At 41.4% G+C, this 21,618-nt stretch overlaps 1 protein-coding gene across 14 annotated transcripts in view; it reads right to left on the bottom strand.

Moving 5' to 3' along the window:
- EXOC6 (exocyst complex component 6) overlaps positions 1-21,618 on the bottom strand; it is a gene marked incomplete at its 3' end in the record, with an annotated part of 102,507 nt that overhangs the window by 67,889 nt on the left and 13,000 nt on the right. For all 14 annotated transcript variants that reach the window (XM_079978603.1, XM_079978606.1, XM_079978600.1 and 11 more), the window contains exons 2-5: positions 9,621-9,792; positions 8,488-8,535; positions 8,303-8,393; positions 7,020-7,065 (exon numbers count right to left, since the gene is read on the bottom strand). In XM_079978603.1, the coding sequence (XP_079834729.1) occupies positions 7,020-7,065; positions 8,303-8,393; positions 8,488-8,535; positions 9,621-9,792 (357 nt within the window). The remainder of the gene's footprint in view (positions 1-7,019; positions 7,066-8,302; positions 8,394-8,487; positions 8,536-9,620; positions 9,793-21,618) is intronic.

Raw genomic sequence — 21,618 nt, forward strand, 5'->3', positions numbered from 1 at the left:
AACTTTTTCAGTTGTGCAAAAAAATGAAGTGCAATCTCCTGGCTAGAGTGCTGAATTGCGGTTATGCATAATGCATAGATGCAGCCTAACAAGCTGAGATGCTTTCCCTGGCTCTTCATTGCTTAACTTTTAATCAGTGGCATAGAAGAAAAGTGCATGATCAGCAGAAGTGACCATCGTATGCAATGATGATCAGGCTCCTCCTCCTGCTGTCATCTACAGTCGCTATCCAATCGGGCTGTGGGACAGGGAGAGAGCTGGGTTTGCAGGACCTCTCCATCAACTCTTCAGAAGGACCAGCAATTTTTTGCTCCTCCTCTCACTGAAATTTTTCTAGGAGCTAGTCATTACAGGAACTCTAACTAAAAAAATAGCACCAGCATTTTCTTTTTTAAATAATAATAATAATAAATTTTATTTATATCCCGCCCTCCCCAGCCGAAGCCGGGCTCAGGGCGGCTAACAACAATAACAAACAACACTCTAAAATCATTCATTATAAAATTAATTAAATTCAAGCCACTGGCCACCATTGGGCCAGAGCTCCGCAAAAATTGCCGAGGGAGGGAGTCAGGCTGTGCCCTGGCCAAAGGCCTGGCGGAACAGCTCTGTCTTGCAGGCCCTGCGGAAAGATGTCAAGTCCTGCAGGGCCCTAGTCTCTTGTGACAGAGTGTTCCACCAGGTTGGAGCCACAGCTGAAAAAGCCCTGGCTCTAGTTGAGGCCAGCCTAACTTCTCTGTGGCCTGGGACCTTCAAGATGTTTTTATTTGAAGACCGTAAATTTCTCTGTGGGGCATACCAGGAGAGGCGATCCCATAGGTACGAGGGTCCTAGGCCGTATAGGGCTTTAAAGGTTAAAACCAGCACCTTAAACCTGATCCTGTACTCCACCGGGAGCCAGTGCAGCTGGTATAGCACCAGGTGAATGTGATCTCGCAGCGAAGACCCCGTAGGGAGTCTCGCTGCAGCATTCTGCACCCGCTGGAGTTTCTGGGTCAGTCTCAAGGGCAGCCCCACGTAGAGCGAGTTACAATAATCCAGTCTGGAGGTGACCGTCGCGTGGATCACAGTGGCTAGGTCAGGGCGAGAGAGGTAAGGAGCCAACTGCTTAGCTTGGCGGAGATGGAAAAATGCCGCCTTTGTTATAGCTGCAATCTGCACCTCCATGGAAAGGGAGGTGTCGAAGATTACACCCAAACTCTTAACGGACGGTGCTGGCACTAATTGCGCCCCCGCAAGAGATGGGAGTTGCCCCGCCCAATCCCATATCATCCCGTCCCAGATGATGTCTTCGAAGGATTTAGCTTCAACTGGCTCCCACGTAACCATCCAGCCACAGCTTCCAAACATCTGGTCAGTGTGTCTGGGGCCGAGTCAAGATGGCCATCCATCAACAGATAGAGTTGGGTGTCATCGGCATACTGATGGCAACCCAGCCCAAAGCTCTGGACAAGCTGGGCGAGGGGGCGCATAAAGATGTTGAAAAGCATCGGGGAGAGTATCGCACACTGAGGTACTCCACACACCAAGGAGTGGCGCGATGACAATTCCCCCCCAAGCGCCACCCTCTGTCCCCGACCAGAGAGAAACGAGCGCAGCCATTGAAGGACTGTGCCCTGGATCCCCACGTCGGCAAGGCGGTGGTCCAGAAGTTCGTGATCGACCATGTCGAAAGCTGCTGACAGATCTAGAAGAATGTCCATGTCAAACCCCTTTCCCTTTGTACCATGTCATAGTCCTTGCCTTCAGGCTTAGAATCTGTAACCTGCTATGCCCTCCCTTATTTTGCTGAAGAGAGGGGTTGAAAAGTTTTTTTTTTTTTTAATAATATTTATTAAAAATTTTCCAGAATAAAAAGGAAAGATAGCAAGAAAGAAAGAAAAAACAAATATGATTTACACTTGGTTTCAGTGGCATCTTTCCCGGACTTCCCCCCCCCTCCCCCTCTTGTATTCCATTTCCCTTAAATTGATTCCACAGATTCTTACCCCAAATTTTAAAACCTTATTTGTAATTTTAAATAACCCATTTATTCCAAATTAATTTATCTTATTTATCTTAATGAACCATTTCTCCTTATATTTTATATAATTCCCTAAGATCGACCCCATTTCCCTTCCACGAATTCCCCTATTTTCAAACAACAAACATGAAAAAAGAAAAGAAAGAAATAATATATAATTTTACAGCCTTTGGATTCCAAATCTCCCCCCCCCCCCCCATTCCCCGGTTCCAATCCCCAAAGTTCATCCATTGTCTACTGCCAGCCTGGTGTATCCACGTCTATATCTCAACTCCACTTTGGCGTCTTTTGATAGCTTTTAATTTCAGAAAGTCCAATCTCGAAAAAACTCTCAGAAAAAGTCATTGTTCTTCCATCCAGACCTCTATGTTTAAGAGTCTAACTTAAATTCTATTTCTTGGTCCTTTTAAAGTCTGGATGTTCCAAATACTCCGGCTTCAAATTTGGTCCAGCTCTTATTCCTCAGGTTGCTTTTTCCTGTTCTGCTGCAGAAACCTTCTAATTCAGAAACTTCTTGTTCTCCACAGAGGCTTTTGTTATTCAGGAACATAACTTGCGTCAAGTCCCTTCCTTTCATCAATAGATAAATCCATTGTCTCCTTTAGTATAGAAACCTCTGTAGACAAAATAATGCTTCGTTTTTGCAGCTTTCCCAAGAGATAACAGATCCTGCTCAAATTCATAGTATTTTTCCACTTGCTGCTACTGTTGCAATGTCCCAGCCTCCCTCTAGAGGGAATATGGTAACTTAATTTCTTTCAAAATCAGACCCAAAAGTCAAATAACTTGTTGCCTTTATTTCCAATAATTTATGTCCAAATTGTAACAAATCTAACCAGCAAAGCCATCGTAACAAAGTTCTCTTTTATTTTCCTGCTTTGACAGCTACTTTGACAGCTGTCAAAGTTTCTGTGTCTCTTCACCAGTCTCTCATAGCGGATCGTTCCCGGTTCCCGGGGGGGTTGCATTTTAGTTCCCACAAATCAGTCTTCTCCTCCAGCACAATTATTGTAATTTCCCTTCATGAAGTTAAAAATTTTTCTCAGGTAAACAAGTTCATCTCTCGATCTTAGTTGTCAAATCCTTGCGTTGAACCATCTACAACAGGGGGGGGGGCGGACTTCCTTTTTGCACTCCCCCCGCTCGCTCCAAATTCAAAGATCAAATTTCCCTTTTAAGTCCAATCAATTTACTCACGGGTTATTCCTTTTAGTCCAAATCCGAAATTTTCAAAGAAGAAGTCGTTGCTCTCCGCCGAATGGCATGCGGCTTCGCTGGGCAGGGGAAGCATTGGACTCACAGCACCACACACACCCCCCGTCACCCGCTCCGCAGCCTTTAAAAAGGCTCCTTCGCGGGTTGGGGGGGCGCAAACGGTGCCCGCCGAGTCACCAAGTCCATGGGCATCTCCGCCCATGGTTTTTGAGGGTCCCCGTGTCGCCGGCACGGCAGGACCCGACCCCTACCCAGCCAACTCCCTCCGGAGCTCGGAGGGAGTCCGCCATTCAGCGATGGCGCCGACCCAGAAGCCTGAAAAGTTTTAAATAAATAGTCACAATTGTAAGAGTGTCAGAGACAAAAAGAGACAAGAGAGAGACTTGCAGGGACTAAATATTACAAAGCTGCCAAATTAGCATTTTTATAAGTTGCCTTTATACCTATAACTACCTCTCACCAGAATTCATTCATTTTTTAAAAATAATATTTATTACTTTTCCAACAATTTAAACACTACAAAAAAACAAGAACAATACAATACAATACACAAACACTACATAACACTAACACATTAAACTAACAACACAAAACAAAAACAATTTAAAGCACATCAAATAATTTCAATATCTTATTTCCACGACCTCCTCACACCTCCCTTTTTGTATTCCACTTCTGTTAATTGTTTCAGCAATTCCTTTCCATCTTCCTCTGTTTTCTATCCTGTAATTATCTTAGCACATTCTAACCTTATTTTCCCTTTAATACTCTATTAATCTGTTTATACTTCATTCCTTATAACATTTCTACTAAAGCCGTATAACTTCATTCCAACATTTTTCTAACATTCATCTTTAATACTCTATTAATCTATTTATACTTAAATCCTTATAACATTTCTACTAAAGCCATATAACTTCATTCCAACATTTTTCTAACATTCATTAAATTTACAGTATTTCCATAAATAATCTTTAAACTTTTTCCAGTCTTCTTCCGCCGACTCTTCTCCCTGGTCTCGGATTCTGCCAGTCATTTCCTCCAGTTCCATATAGTCCGTATAGTCCATCAACTTCATCCTGGTGATCTTCTATCCGATGCTCTTGGCTCTTTTCCGAGTCCCTTCTGCAGATCTTCTTCATATTTATACAAAAACTTTACTTTATCTTCTACTGATCTTATTTTTATTTTCCTTCCTTTGAAACTGAAGGATAGAATTTGGGGAAACTCCCACCTAAAGATGATTTTGTTCCTTCTCAGCAGGGCAACAATATCTCCGTAGTTAGCCCTAAAATCCAAAAGATATTTCGGGACGTCTTTAAAAATGTCCACTCTTGACTGTTGTACTTCTAGGTTCTTCTGGTAATGCCAACCCAAGATTCTATCTCTCTCTTCTTTAATTCGAAGGGTGATCAAGCAGTCTCTTAATCTATTCTTCTCTTTTTTCCCTCCTCTTCCAAGTCTGAAGGCCTTCACAATTCTAAACTCTTCTTGGCCCAAAGTCCAAGTCCCAAAAGTCAGCAGATTCCTGTATGAGAAAATCTGTCAAGCTTTCCTTCTCCAATTCAGGTAGGGCTCTGATCCTCAAAATCGTCTGTTTTTCTTTAAGTTCAATCATAACAGGCATCAACTTATGTTCATCAAGTTGCCTCTGTAGGGCTGGGACTCTCTCTCTCTCAAGTTGTGTTACTTTACATTCAGCAGCAACGGCTTTCTCCCTGGCTTCCTCCGCAGTCTGCCATATCAAAGTAGATTCCTGTATCAATTTCTGGATAGTTTCTGTATTGGTATTCACCTTTTGTCCCAAATTATTTATACTTTCTGTATTTAAGTCAATTTTAGTAGTTGCAGCATCCACTTTCACATTTATCGCGTCTGTTTTCTTGTTAAGCTGTTCCAGTGAATCATTTATCTTAATTAATGCAGCCGCTAAGGCTTCTTCTGTCGACATTCCTCTTGATTTTGAGTGTACTGATGCAAAAGCAGCAGCAGAAGAGGCAGAGGGGCCTGATGTTGAGCCTCTCCTGGATTGCTTCCAAGTCCTCCCAGACCTTAATGTTTTTTCAGCAATTGACTGGTCTGTTTTTTCCTTTCCAGTTGCCATAACACTTAAAAAATTCAAGGTCAGTCCCAGAGTCTCACAGTTCTTTATCTTGCAGCTGGAAATTCCCCTAGCCCAGCTCTTGTAAAGCAACCAGTTTCAAAGGCTTCCACTAGGGGGAAACAGTTTCTATTTATATTAATCCGTAATGTCCTCTTTTAAACACAGTTTCCAACAATCCAAAGTTAGTTTCAATTTTCAGTTACTTTTACTCCTTTTTAAAAGCAGCCGGAGACAATAGAAACAATGTATTTCTCTTATTTAGCTAGCTGTCAATGAACGTTCTAAACACTGTCAATAAGCATTCCAAAAGACGTCAGTCCTGCTAGCAGCCCGTTTCCAGAGTCAGAGCGGCAGTATTTTAGCTCTCTTCGCTCTCTCCTGCAGGCATACTCAATCCACAATTTCCCCCCTCTTCTCCTGCCTCCAAGGGGGGTTTAATGTTCTTTACCAGTGGAAATTTAGTCCTTTACAGTAGGCATTCCAAGACTTCAGATTGCAGCCTCATTGCTTCAGTCTATTTACAAAAGGGGAAGGCGGACTTCCTGTATTGAACCTCACCGTTACGATGCCAAATCAAACTTTTTAAAAATCCAATTCTCCCGCTTCAGCTCTACTCATGGGTAATTACTTTAAGATCAAATTGTCCACAGGAAAAAGTCAGCGCTCTCCGGCAACAGCTATGCGGCTTCGCTCCGTGGAAGAAGCAGACGATTCGAAGCACCGCGCCACTCACCCCACGTCGCTCCGGACCCCCGAAACCGGGTTTCCCCGCGAGTAGGGGAGGCGCAAAAGGTGCCCGTCGCATCCCACGCTCACAGGCTTCTCCTGCCTGTGATTTTTTATGGGTCTCCACCTTCTCCGTGGCAGCCAGACCCAGATTCCCATGGGGCAAATTCCTCCCGATCAGAGGAATTCCGCCATTACCGGAGGCACCAACCCGGAAGTCCCTCACCAGAATTCATTCAGATTCTTCATGCAAATACACAAACATCTATGTATATATACCCCAAATTGACAGATGTAACAATGTGCTTTATTGCACAGCTCCACAGGAGTTATAATTACAGCAATTGCATTAATACTAAACAGGGTAACAACAAACACTTTTAATGTATAAATAGTAGAAAGGATTAATAACTTTTTCTTTCTTTTTTACAGTTATAATACTGCTTTGGAATGTGCTTTCAAAGAAAAAGTGCAACCCTAAGCATGCTGATTCAGAAGCCACTCCCACTGCATTCAATAGGATTTACACCTGTGTAAAATGTTCAAAGGACTGCAGCCAAAAGCAAATTATGAGCAAGGAAAGCTTCTTTGCCGTTCCTACACTGTATCAGTTATTTGTAGACTTTTCTAAAACACTAAAGCAAATAAAGTGATAAATACTGTGACAAACAGAACTTAAAATGTTTTCGTTTCGTATTGCACAAGACAGGGCTTCTTTTCTCATTAAACCCTTCAAAAAGGTTAATTTTTCTCATAACATCTGTTCATTTGTAATGACAGGCATGAAACAAAGACATGAAAAGAGTACAAAGAGCAGACCACGATTCATTATATGTCTTGACCAGAGTAGTCTTTACCATCCCATCGGTAATTGCAGAAGACAAGTGGATGAACCCATTCATTAATAATAATAAAAAAAGCAATACTTCGGCTTAAAAGAATTGTACTCACCTTTTCACATTCATCTGCTCTTTTAGTTTGCTGTACATCTCCAGTACTGTGTAAAACGAAGATATTAAAATACATAAATCCTACTACAAAAAAGTGCAAAGGTTCCAAAATACATATATGTCCTCCAGTTCTATATGCAAATGCACACTTGTCTCATGGATGTTTTACAATGAGAGGATGAAATAATATGGGGTGGGGGTGGGGGGAGGGATGTAAGGCAATGGAATGAATGGTGAAGGGGGGAGGGGGAGTCCATGAACAATCAGAAAAGTTAAATCAAACAGTAAGTTCAAACCAACATCAACACAAGCTTAACCTTCTTTTTTAAGTTAAGCCATTGGAAGTACTCTAGGATCCATCACAAGCTACGGGGAGCAGCACACTGTATGCCAACAGTACCACCTACTGTAATCCTTGCAAGTTACAGGGCACACACACGACAAAAGAAGGTCATTGCCTTCTACCAGAACAGCTCTTAATAAGCAACGCACTACGTGGGACAACACTGACATATTCAGCACAGCAACGTGCAAGGGTTCGGCAGCTAAAATATCCACAAACAGTGATTCAGGACAAGGGAGGTGGTATTTATTTTAGCTTGCCCTAAAGCCTTTGCTGGTACTTATTTCCAATATCCCACCCATTTTCATCTGCAATTGTATGATGGCACTGTATTTTAATTCATGAACTATATATATTTTTTACTTTGTTCATGGCCTCAAAGCTGTTGCAAGAGGAGGCATTAAAGCCTCCTAATAAACAATTTAAAATAGCTTCAGATTTCAGCTATTTTTATTTATATACCACTTAATGCCAAAAATAAACCTCTAAGCAGCTTACAAAATATAAAAGAAGCACGCAAATGTGAAAAATCCTGAAAACATGAAAACAAACATCCATCATTAAAACATGCAATAAAGCAGTCCCATTAAAACACAGCAATTAAAAACAGGAGACTTGGGTCAAGAGGTCAAGGGAATGCCTGTGTAAATAGAGGTCAAATGACATTGCAACAGCATGACAACATTATATATGCATTAAGCCATTATCATTAGCTTCATCCATAATCTTTCACCAATAGCCTGGATATCAAACGGGAGCAGAGCTAAGTGAGCTACATCTCAGCTGAAATGTTCCGCCGAGGACCACAATGACGATAATTCCTTTTTAAAAATAAATAAACGAGAACACATGGAGGTAATTTTAAACTAACCGTACTGAAATGCACATCCTTCTAATTTTGCCAAGTGCTGCTTAAGTACTGCACATGATTTGTAACTCACCCGGAAGACACAACTGCAGCTTCTCAACCACTGTTGTAATATTCCTCTGCTGGAGTCTACAGTGGATGATTTCTTCCGTCTCAGCAATCACCTTGGATATTTCCAAACATACCACAGTTAAATTGCGCACCTACGGTGTTTCCTGCAAGTATCCATTAAGCACATAGGAAGCGCCATTTTCTCACCTCTCTCCCAGCATCTTGAAGCCTTCGGTTGGTATCAGTAACTTGGACCTTAAAAATAATTTCACCTTTGTTAGACAAATATGCACATATTGCCCTGATGCAGCCGCTCACCCTTGTAATCAGATCATGCTTCATGAGAAACTTAGAACAAAGAAATGTAAATCCAAATTAACTCTACAGCTTGAACTTGAACTTTTGATCACCAAGGGTTTTTGTTAACTTCAATTAGTTATGACAGTTCTTTCTAACAGATTCTGTGGCAAACTTCTCAAATTTACTTGGGATTTTTGAACTTTTTTTGTTTCTGTAGGTCTGTCAAACAATTCAAATCATTGACCCAATTGACCACTGGTCCCTTTTTGATAACCTCAATGAGCTCTATGTTCCATTCATTGTCTGCAAGAAATGGTGATTGCATTTTACGGTAATTAAACATTCATACTTTGCTGAATGCAAACACTGGGTGGTTGATTAACATCAAACGTGGAAATCTCCAAGCCACAGCAACATTTTAATGCTGCAGGTGCAGGCAGTGTTCGACCTCAGACTTTCCCACATATTAAGTGACTCATTAGGTCATCATAATAAGGGAGCACATTCTAGTTTATTAAAAAACTCATTAATTTCTGAACAAAGATGCTCAATGACCTCATTGATGTTGTATTTGGTCTCTTGTTATCTGAATATCCTTTATATAATGCTGTTCTAATCATAACCTCTGGTGAACTATGCTCATTCTGTCTGGTGTGCATATTTTTCTTGCAAATGTGTAAAGAGAGCTAAAGGGACTAGTTAAACCATTTACTTCGGAGGAAATCTCACAACATCTTTCTAAAGAATCCCAACAATTCCAACTGCCCTTTGAGAGAGCAGAGAAGCATTTGCTTGAGAAAGGAGAAAGCCTGCTAAATTTTGGGTACTTGTTAAAAAAATAGATTAAACTTCCTAAAATATTTACATCCACAATCTTGCTATGGAACTACATTATTCTGTCTTCACCACTGTGATATTTACACCAATTAAAATGTTCCAGGCACAGAAATGTATCAGTATATTCGAAAAAGGAATGTGTGATTATGAAGAATATTTTTTTCACTACTTTGCAGTAATTGTAATCATAACTAACACCTTACCTTGAGTTTTTCTGCATCAGCCCTTACTTTAAGAAGTTCTGTAATAGCATCTACAAAGCCTTGGTGGTGAAAATTGCACATCTTTTCAATCTCCTTGTCATGGTTACGTATACATCCATCTAGCTTTTCCATAAACTTTTGGTGTGCATTTGGTTGATCATCATATACAGACCTGTCAAGTATATATAAATAATTAAATTTGAGTTAGCAATTAGCAGGCTTTTAGAATTTTACTAATAACAGTAACTTTTCCAAATTTGTTTTTAAAAATAATAATCCAAGATTACACATGAATTAATAAATTTGCCACTTAATTCAGTTATCAATACCGTCAAAATTGCCTTTGGGAAGTGAAACACATAAACCAAGGCTTGAAGAATAAACTAAGACTTAATTTCATTAAGTCAGGTATTCAGCCAATCAAATCTCAGCTCTATTATTCATACCTTAGTGCTCTTCTCTTAGCATGCCAAACAACAAACATCTCCTAAATAGCCATTTATTAAAATAGATGAATTGCTGCTATATAAAATGTATGGCCTTCAACTATGCTAGATCATATTTCATCACTTTGCATGCCACTAGGCAAATACAGTTCAAAATCAGCTTGCACAATCAGCCCCCTAGCGGAGAATGAATGCGAACTGCTCAGTGTCTAAAAGTTCAAAAATTGGCTCCATTGTACTGCCTCACTCCTTCCAGGAAAGCCTGCCTAGACAAACAGAAGTAAAATAACATAAATAATATAGGGCAACACCAATTTTTAGCACAGACATGCTCAAAACCCAGATATCAGATTCAGCATCACTTTCTTAGATGTTCTTATTTTACAACACTCTCTTTTCTACCCATTAAAAGGTACACATGGCTTATGGAATTTATATGTATATTTTTAATTGCATCAAAATGGAGCATTAACCACAGTGATTCCATTAGGCTGTAACCAAAGCTGTCTGAGCTAGAGTGAACATGGCTTCTGCTTCCAGAGTGGAAGCAGTCCCCATGGCTCCCTGGCATACCCTCATGGCTCCCTGGCATACCCTCAGAATCTGCTCTGGCAATTTGAGGGATCTTCCAGTGAAGATTTTGGGGGTCCAGAGCAGATTTTGGGATGAGCTTTTACTCCAGTTATGTACGTATAAAGCCCCAGATGGGAGTCAGCCAGTGCCCATGGAGACTAGTAGAACGGAAGGCATGAAATAGCAGAGCAAACTAATTCTTGCTTTGTTCACATCCTCCACCCTGCTCATAGACCGATAGAATTTTAGAGTTGGAAAAGACCCTGAGGATCATCTGGTCCAACCCCCTGAAATGCAGGAATATGCAGCTGTCCCATTCAGGGATCAAACCTGCAACCTTGGGGTTGGTAAGCACCACGTTCGATGCTGAGCTCTAGAAAAGCAACACTGAGACTAAGGAGGTGGACAGTAAGGTTAGTCAGGTGGGAGGTGGCCTGCTGAAGACTGAGTTTGGTGGGGTAGGAGAGTCTCCGTTGCCCCCTAATCCAGGATATCTCAATAGACCTTCCTGTCAAAATAAAGGTAAAGGTACCCATGACCGTTAAGTCCAGTCGCGGACAACTCTGGGGTTGTGGGGCTCATATCGCTCTATAGGCCAAGGAAGCCAGCGTTTGTCCACAGATAGCTTCTGGGTCATGTGGCCAGCATGACTAAGCTGCTTCTGGTGAACCAGAGCAGCGCACGGAAATGCCGTTTACCTTCCCGCTGGAGCAGTACCTATCTACTTGCACTTTGACATGCTTCCAAACTGCTAGGTGGGCAAGAGCAGGGACTGAGCAACAGGAGCTCACCCCATTGCGGAGATTCGAACCGCCAACCTTCTGATCAGCAAGTCCTAGGCTCTGTGGTTTACACAATGCCACCCACGTCCCTTCCTCTCAAGATACCAGACACATTTTCCCCTTTGCACCAACAACAATGACTCAGTGAGTCTTGCCTGGCGTTTGCTGTTCGCATCAGTTTCTAAATGTCTCTGGGTAAATGCATATACACACGCATATAAATGGCATTGACTCTGCTGCTGAGCAGAGCAGGGAAATCAACCAAGTGAGACTGTAAAAAACACTCTCACTCACAAGCCAATGTGTCTGTTGGCAGAGGGAAGCAGAACATATGCAGGAAGGGCATTGGTGGAAGAACAAAAGAGGAATGGAAGTGTGGCCGAGGAGCATGGGAAATGAGAACAAACAGAGATTGGCAGACACGGGAAATTTAAGTCAGGCCACTGGAAGCCAAAACACAGTAAGAGGCAAAACAATGCCAAACAATTACAGCTGCTGTCATGGGAGGTTTAGAGGATGCACCAGTCAGAGAAGTAGGGGGGTAAACATTCCTTGTCTTCTCTGAAATAGAACAGGAAAAGATACAGGAAACTCACAACTCTACCCAAATACAATCAAGCCCACTGCCACCCAGTGACTGAACAATATAACACCACTATCCACAGTTAATGTTTAATGAAATGCAAGCTACTGTATTGCCCTCCAGATGTTTAGGACCACAACTTCCATCATCCCTTACCATTGCCAGGCCAGCTAGGGCTGATGGGAGTTGTAGTTCAACACATCTAGAGTGTGCCAGGTTGGCGATCTCTGGTTAAGAGGAGCCAGCTTCAAAATGTGGTACAGGTATATGGTTCGTTTTAAACTAACAGTGGTTAATGTTAAACAAAATTTGCTGGTGCAGGAAGTGATGGTTAGTGAAAACTGAGAGCCATACAGGAAAATAGAGGGATTCTGGAGAGGAGACTAGATTCACTCACATCAAGCTAAACCATGGTTTGCCATAACATTATGCATCCAGAAATGACTTTGTCCCCAAATATCTGAAAGATTGCCTCCTTCCCTACAGACCCTCTCCAGTATTAAGATCCACAGAATGGTTTCTCTTGGTAGTTCCACTGCGCTCAGAGGTTCAGGGTGGTGGGGGCCCAGGAGAAGGCATCCTTCTGTGGGGAATTCCTTCCCCACAGAGGTGTGTCTGGCTTACATTACATAGTTTCTGCCATATACTAAAGATGAAAACGAAGACCACCACAGTCAACCACAAATGAATGAATAACCACACCATAGGCCCACCCCAACCTCTCTCACCACCAAAGGAACACAAGTGAACAACGAAGAACCTGCACAAGCAACGCTGACACCAAACCCTACATATAATAAGTAAAATAGAAACATCGCCACCCGACCTCATCCCCACCCATCTTTATAATAAAATAAAATTAATAATAATAATAATAATAATAATAATAATAATAATAATAATAAATTTTATTTATATCCCGTCCTCCCCAACCGAAGCCGGGCTCAGAGCAGCTTTCCCCCCCTCCACCCCTTTCCCTCTTTTCTTCCTAATGTCTCAACAAATGAAACTGATTTGTAAAAAATGTTACATGGGGGGGGGGAATACGAGAGAGAGACATTGCACACACTTTTGTAAATCAAGAAAATATTTTAAATAAATGATACACCCCTGGCCTTTGACACATAAGGCCTTCTCTGTAGTCATGCCAACCCTGTGGAACACACTCCCATCAGATGTAAGGAGATAAACAACTATCTGACTTTTAGAAGACATCTGAAGGCAGCCTTGTTTCGGGAAGTTTTTTATGTCTGGTGTCTTACTGTGTTTCTTATTTATTGGAAACTGCCCAGAGTGGCTGGGGCAAACCAGTCAGATGGGTGGTGTACACATCTATCTATCTATCTATCTATCTATATCTAGCTATCATTTTCAGGGCCCACTCTATTCCTATGTGTGTAATTCATTAACTGTTCCTAATACTGAATTTTAATTTGTAGAAACCAGCCCTGGAACCTCATGGTGAAGGGTGGGTAATAAATTGAAAATAATAATAATAATAATATTGTAGATACTTATCTATAGAGGAATAACCAATTATGGAAACTAAGGGGGAAATATAAAACAGAGAAATCAACAGTGATTTACAGCAAAGGGAAGGCCAGCCAGAAAATTATCGGAAATACATACTAATAAAACTGATACAGCCTCCTGAATACAATTACTTAAACCAGTTGTTTGTGATCCTTACCTATATGTGTACTTACAATGCACCCCACATTTCTCAAAGCATTATTGGCCGCATTTTGCAGGCAGAACACCAACACAGAAAAAGAAAAAGAAAAGAAAATGGGTTCCTGATAGCAAAAAGAAAAGTGAAAATCCACCATGTATAAACTGCAGGAGATTGTAGTTTTATACTGTATAATGAAGGTCCTCCAAGTTTTCAATATAGATGTAATGTGTTGCCTCAAGGCATCCTGTCTTTCCAAAAAGATCATAATATACAATGTATAAAAGTGCCCACCATTTCACAGGCCATTTGCTGTTCAATATGAAGGTAGTACAGAATAAAGCAATCAACTGTCCATAGCCGTTTTGTGCTACACATGGAAATAGCACCATCTTGTGGGAGTTATAATACATCATTTCTTGCAGTGTCTCATGAAACAAGAGAACCTTTTGCCTATCAGCACACACAATAAAGTATTTTTTTGTATTGTCTCAAACTCTGTGATCCAAGAGAAATATGAAACAATATTTAATGGGTATGAGTGAACACAAATTAGAAATTAGTATTTTCTTTAGTGAAAGAAGAAGCAAGAAGTTCGCTAAACACTACCGCTGTTCACCCTCCAGTCACTTAGAAGAATAAAGGGGTTTCTTAAAAGTCTGGTTTATGTTGGGTTCATTTTAATGCACTCTGCATATCATGTGTGCTGTTGACAAGGAGGCTTTTTAAAAAAATCTTAAATTAAAATGAATTATTGTGCATTACCCCATTCATAGCACACACAAGTTGTTGAAGTTACATATGATCAGTCTTAACATTAAACTGCTGACCCATTTTCCTTTTCACATGTTTTAAAACTCTTGTTAGGCAGTTTACTTTACACAACCTTTGTTTATACTTCTTTCTGTTGCCCATCTAAACCTACTATGCAGTGATTTCTGAACAATGCCACATCTTCTTTTCTGCTCCTTTTCCATTTGAATTAACAGATAATGCAGAGAAGAACCCATGTTCTTTATGAATTTGCCATTTCCTCCAAGCCTGTACTCCTGAGAAAAGAAAGACTTGCAGCATTTCAAATTCATAGGATTTGTTGTCTTTTCATCTAAATACTTCATTACCTATCCGTGAAAAATTCTGCTGATAAGAAAGCCCCACAATAGTAGGATTTCATGCAGTACAGTGGTACCTTGGGTTACATACGCTTCAGGTTACATGAGCTTCAGGTTACAGACTCCGCTAACCCAGAAATAGTACCTCGGGTTAAGAACTTTGTTTCAGGATGAGAACAGAAATTGTGCTCTGGCAGCGCAGCAGCAGCAGCGGGAGGCCCCATTAGCTAAAGTGGTGCTTCATGTTAAGAACAGTTTCAGGTTAAGAACGGACCTCCAGAACGAATTAAGTTTGTAACCAGAGGTACCACTGTACTATGCTTTTGTTTTATTATTCACTGAAGTTCATCAATATCGTGTGAACACCGGAGGGCAGCACTCCTTCACACAAGGTGTGGCTTACTGAATAAAATGAATCAGCAACACTTAAGGGAACATATAAGCTGCTTTATACCATTGGTCTGCCTAGCTCAGGGTTGAGTGACTGGCAGCAGCTACCATTTGTTTCAGTCACGACTCTTTCCCAGCCCTATGTGGAAATGCCAGGGATTAACAAGATCTTGATTGGGATACTACAGATGCACATTAGGCCAGATTATGGGATAAAGCACCACTTACATTAATTTCTGCAGGGGTACAAGAAAATTCTCCGAAATGTTATTCATCATTGGCACATGTACCCTTGTTTATTTATTAATTTATTAAATAAAATAACTCAATCAGAAGATGCGAAATGTTGGCAAATGCAGGGATTTGGGATCTCACTTTCACACAGTGATGGACCTCTCCTTAAACAGGTTCTGGGCAACTTTTTGGTTTTTTTAAGGCGACTGAACAAATCATTCTGCTGGACCCAAAGCGCAATCTCATCTCAATCCACAACTAGACAAGGAGATGGTCGCATAAAAACCCCAATTACATAAAAATCCCTCTTGACAGAAGCCAAACGTTTACCATCACTAAACACTTGAGGTCTTTAAAAGCTGACTTAATGGGAGTAAGCTGGGAGCATACCAGAACACAAATAATTGTGGCCTGGCTATCCCAGTCCACAGACAGATGGAGCTAGTAAAGCCAACTGGTAAAGGTGAAGGTGAAGGACCCCTGAACGGTTAAGTCCAGTAAAGACGACTATGGGGTTGCGGCACACATCTTGCTTTCAGGCCAAGGGAGCCGGCGTTTGTCCACAGACAACTTTCTGGGTTGTGCGGCCAGCACAACTAAACCACTTCTGGTGCAATGGAACACCGTGGCGGAAGCCAAAGTGCACGCGAACGCTGTTTACGTTTCCGCCGCAGCAGTACCTATTTATCTACTTGCACTGGTATGCTTTCAAACTGCTAGGTTGGCAGGAGCTGGGACAGTGCAACGGGAGCTCACTTCGTTGTGGGTATTCAAACCGCCGACCTTCCAATCGGCAAGCCCAAGAAGGTCAGTGGTTTAGACCACAACACCACCCGCGTCACAAGGGCATGGGCACTCACATCACCAAGGCCACCTGGGCCTCCATACGCAAAGCTAGATCCAGGATATGCTCCTGCTCTTTCAGAGCAGTGCAACTTAGTCAAGAAGAGGACATCTTCCCAGTTCTTGAACATGAGAACAGCCACCCCATCACCTCCTTCTTGTCAGATTGAGCCTCAGGTTATTGGCCCTCATCCAGCCCATCACTGCATAAGTTAAGCACCTGCATAGCCTCACCAGATTCAAACTGAGAGATACTGGGCCTCATCAGCATCCTAATGATGCTGTGTCCCGAATCCCCGGATGATTACTCCTAGTAGGTAAAGGTAAAGGGACCCCTGACCATTAGGTCCAGTCGCAGATGACTCTGGGGTTGCGGCACTCATCTCACTTTACTGGCCAAGGGAGTCGGCGTTTGTCCGCAGACAGCTTCCAGGTCATGTGGCCAGCATGACTAAGCCGCTTCTGGGGAACCAGAGCAGCGCATGGAAATGCTGTTTACCTTCCCACCAGAGTGGTACCTATTTATCTACTTGCACGTTGACGTGCTTTCAAACTGCTAGGTGGGCAGGAGCAGGGACCGAGTAACGGGAGCTCACTCCGTCGTGGGGATTCGAACTGCCAACCTTCTGATTGGCAAGTCCCAGGCTCTGTGGTTTAGACCACGGTGCCACCCGCGTACCTAGTAGGTACATATAGATATTAAACAACATGAGTAACAGGACCCCACAGCATAAAAGCCAAGGGGTCAAGCAGGAGTTTGGTAGCAGCCCTGATGAACAAGCCTACCTCCATGCCTATCCTCAGGGCTGCTAACAAACTTTTGTTTGTTCTAACTACCAAATTCCCAACGTTGATCCAGCCTCCTCATATATACAACCAGTCTCTGCTGAAACACAGAAACAAAAATAACAAAAGCTTATCAAAATGTGGTTCTAGTTCCATGCCTGTCTAACAAAACTGCTATTAGACCGTAACCTTGAATTGTGCATGCAAGGGGAAGTTTTCAAATATTCAAACAAAGCTCACTGGACCCTGAAACACACACACAAGATACTGCATTTCAAATTGGATGCTGTCCAAACCATAATTAGCATAACCCAAATGTGACAGTACAAAAAACAAAAACAACATTACATTATTGCAGCAATTTCTCAGGAAGCCTTGCCACAGTTTCTGCTCTAACAACCTACCAACATACATTTGTGACTAATCACCAGCTCCTGATGCTAATTTTTCCTGTATTTCATGTAGCTTTCTGAACACACACCCTTAAAATCTTTCCTAAAATGGTGCCCAGGTGCTTCCTGCAATTCAACAACCAATTTAATATGGTCATATTCTCAATCCCTAAACAGACTTTCTACTTGCAGACATTATCTCTTCCATCCCTGTTAAAAAATAAGTCACTGCTCTACTTAGAAGATTACAACATGCCTAAAGAATGGAATCTGCTTAAATTTTGCAAACAGGGGAAGATAATTTATTAATCTTAGTTCTGCCTGATTTGGCACGTTTTCCTGTATGTGCAGTTTCTGTGAATTGTTCTCACTAATAGTATCCTGTTTCTATGAGCAGGAAAGGGCTGAGTACAGTTTGTTAGTTAACATTGCTTCCTATAACCAGGGTCAATATTCTGTAGTAGTGACACTACAGCAGTTATTGTTCAGTCTGGATAAGCATGTATCACACTGATGGCTGTTAATGGATATCCTTTGTAGTGAAATGTCAACGGATAATCAGTAAACCCAGATTTGCAATGGACTTCCTTCTTCCTGTTTTTACAGCGCAAAACAAGGAGATGCCTCTTCCTGCAAAGCTTTTGTGCTACTTACCAATTTTATACAATAAGCCTTCCCAGTAATAAGCAAGTTTGCCATTTTGTAACAGAACAAGACATTGAAGCCCACATTCTGTTTGCAAAGATTCCCTTCAACCGATTGCATCCAACATGAATCCTACTCATTGAGTAAATCCACTAAAATGAATGAACCTGAATTTATCATGTCCATTCATATCAGTGGGTTTGCTCTGAATCAGATTAATGTTGGTTACATCCCAAATGCAGCTCCAGCTTTGCAGCAAGTTATCAAACTATTCCATTAACGGGAAAGCTGTTTACAAATTTAAGTGTTTGCTTTAAAATATTCACAAATCTTAATTCCTCTTGCCACCACCCTTTCAACTTAACCCCTGTAAGAAATCAAGCCAGACAGAGAACACCCAAACACACCTAGCGATGTTGTGCTTAATGCTTAAGCTCCTCTTGATATGTCGATAAAAAATGAACAAGAAGTTTACGAATGGGAAACTGGTAGAATAGGTTCGGACATATACTACCAGAAAAATATCTGAAAATTGGCCTTGATTCTACACTAAAAGATCTACATTGGCTCCCAGTATGTTTCTGAGTACAGATCAAAGTGTTGGCGTTGACCTTTAAAGTCCTAAATGGCCTTAAAGCCCTGTATACCTGAAAGAGCATCCCCATCGTTCAGCCCGGACACTGTGATCTAGCTGCGAAGGCCTTCTGGCAGTTCCCTCACTGCAAGAAATGAAGTTACAGGGAACCAGGCAGAGGGCCTTCTCAGTAGTGGCACCTGCCCTGTGGAGCACCCTCCAATCAGACATCAAAGACATAAACAATTATACTACTACTCGAGTGATTGGTTGGGAGATGTATTTTATATCCCAAACTCTCACTATTTCTGTTATCTCAACCTTGCAATGAATAGTAAGATTCACAAGAAACAGATAGGGTATTAAACTGTAATTTATGCTGTGACAACTAAGCTCATGCTCTTTTCTGGGCACAATGATGCAAACGCCGCAGATCAATACTTGAATAGTGACAGCACGGAAATCTTTCCAGCAAATGCAGTCACAGGATCCAGTAACATTCCTGAATGGGCCTGGAAGCATACCCATTTCCACATAATTTACTTTCAACACAGAAACCCCAACACAAAGCAAGTTCCCATAACTTACACATTCACTTCTTACAGCAACCTCTTTTGGTGGCTTATCTTACAGTGCCATTTCTTTACCGGCTTCCTACATGAAAACAAGCTTCCATGATATCATCGTTCAGGCATTAAGAGCAATATTACTTCCTAGCACGCTTCTGCAAAATGGACATTTTCCATTAGCATCCAGCAAGTAATACAGCAAGAAGAAAAAAATGAACCTTAGGCCATTTAGCCTGCCCAGCTCTCTTTTGGCACAAGCCAGTAAACAAAAAGACCAAGCTTTGAGAAAGGATGTATAGCAGGAACAGAGCTGTGTCAGGAACAGAGCAGTCAGTGTGCCCATTTGAGTCCTGCAAAACAGCCACTGCCTGCTACCCATTAGCGGCCCAGATTTCTACTTGTTTTATTTTAAAGCAAGCAATGAGATTTCCGTGCATCTTCTCCACCTGCCGCATGAGTGGGTTGGCCCCTGCAAGGAAGAGACACAGACCCCATTCCCACCTCGAGTCCTCTGATACACACAGAGGACTTGTTATCTATGTTTGGGAGCAGCCAGAAGCACGAAGAGACTATCGCTAACTACCCCTAAAGGACAATAAGAAAACAGTCCTTCTCCTTCTATGAGTCCTTTGGATTCCACAGAAGAGAAATGCTTTTGTGCCATGCTTTGGAGCACCTGAAAGTGGCCAATGAGACATTTGCTGTCTTAATTGTTTCATGAAATGAGAGGTTGACTAACCTAGCTCAACCCTAGTGCCGGAGGTGAAAGGAACCACTGAAGGGGAAAGATAAGTGGCTTCACCAACAATGAACATGAGGATGCTTGGAGAGCAAGGGGAAAGAGTCTATTTTCCATGTATTCAAGGACATCACCTATGCCACGTTTGCACATTACAATACTCATCCAGATTCCAGGGTCAGTTGCTATCTAAATGTACATTCAGATGGAATGAGGGACACAGGAGGAGTGGGGGGTAAAAGACTAAACCGGTTTGGTGCAATGAAGAAGCATTTACTAGGATGCATGGAAAGTCAGAAAGACTGGAGCATTTGTTCACTATTTCACAGTGCATAATAAAAATCTATCGAGTTTAGTTTTATCAGGTCTCTGATCTTTTTTAAAAGGATAATCAACATTTCATATTGTTTGTTGGCAGCTCCACATTTCTCTGAAGTCTTTAAAGCAAAAATAAAAACTTTCCTAAAGCACACATGGAAAACACATAAAATATTATATGATTGTATAGGCATGATTATGCGCATCACACCATGGCAAAAGCAAGTTTGCCCTAAGTATACAACCAACAAGAGAAATATAGCCAAACATGACTTGCTTCCAGGTTAGTGTACACCCACCATTGCAAATCTTCACATTTACTCTTTATACTTTTAGACATGCACTTAAACAATGTTAGTTAACACAGACCTAAAAAACAAGTTATAAAGCATCCTTTACTATAGTCACTTATTAACTAAATGAAAGTACTGTGTGGATGAACTGGCAGGGGCAAAACTGAACCTTGTGCTTTTTCTGCTGGCAAAGAAAAACTAAATTACCGGTACTTCGTTAACATTTTGGTGACCAAATCAACAGTTATAAATCAACATTTATAACTGTGGGAATCAACTAACATCATCTCAGATCAAGATTTGGCCACAACTATTGAAACTATAGCAAAATAAAAAGCTTTTAAAGCACAGCACACAGCATGTTTAGACAGGACTTTCCCTAGCTGTTTGTGTGGAGTATATCAGCCATGCACTTGAACTTGCTATACTTGATCTCTAAAACTATTAATTTCAGCTTAAGAGCTAGAGGACAGATTAGACTCTAGATACAACAGCTTTTAAGACTTACTAACAGCAACCCACTGACATCAAAGAGGCACCTGTAAAATTACGATTGTACACAATGTATTATCAGACCAAAACATTGAAGGCAGTGAACTTATTCTACATGATTTTCCCAAATACCAGTTACTTTCTAGACCTAACCAAGTGTTAAACACACCAGCCATGTCACACTACGTAGTCCTAACAAAAAACTGTGCTTGCTGACTAGTCCCACCTCCTAACATCTGTGCATACAGTACAAACGTATGCAGCTCAGATGCCAGTCTTGTCCATAACACCATCAGGTAATTCAAGATTAGAGGGGTGTGTGTTATTGTACCAGTTTAGCAATGAGATTTATATCGCCTCCATCCCCCATGGTCATTGTAACCCGCTGGAGTTCTAGCTTCAAATGTTGGGTTGCAATTCTGTGCCTCTGTCACTTATTAAAAGGAAATTTACATACATAAGACATTGCAAAACCTTAACAGCTGAAATAACAGAGCTTGACAGAACTTGAATATTCTGTGGAGGTCAGCAAGCTAAAGAAACCGAGACTGACAG

The sequence above is a fragment of the Podarcis cretensis genome (assembly GCF_951804945.1).
Source record: "Podarcis cretensis genome assembly, chromosome: 5".
Lineage (NCBI taxonomy): Eukaryota > Metazoa > Chordata > Lepidosauria > Squamata > Lacertidae > Podarcis > Podarcis cretensis.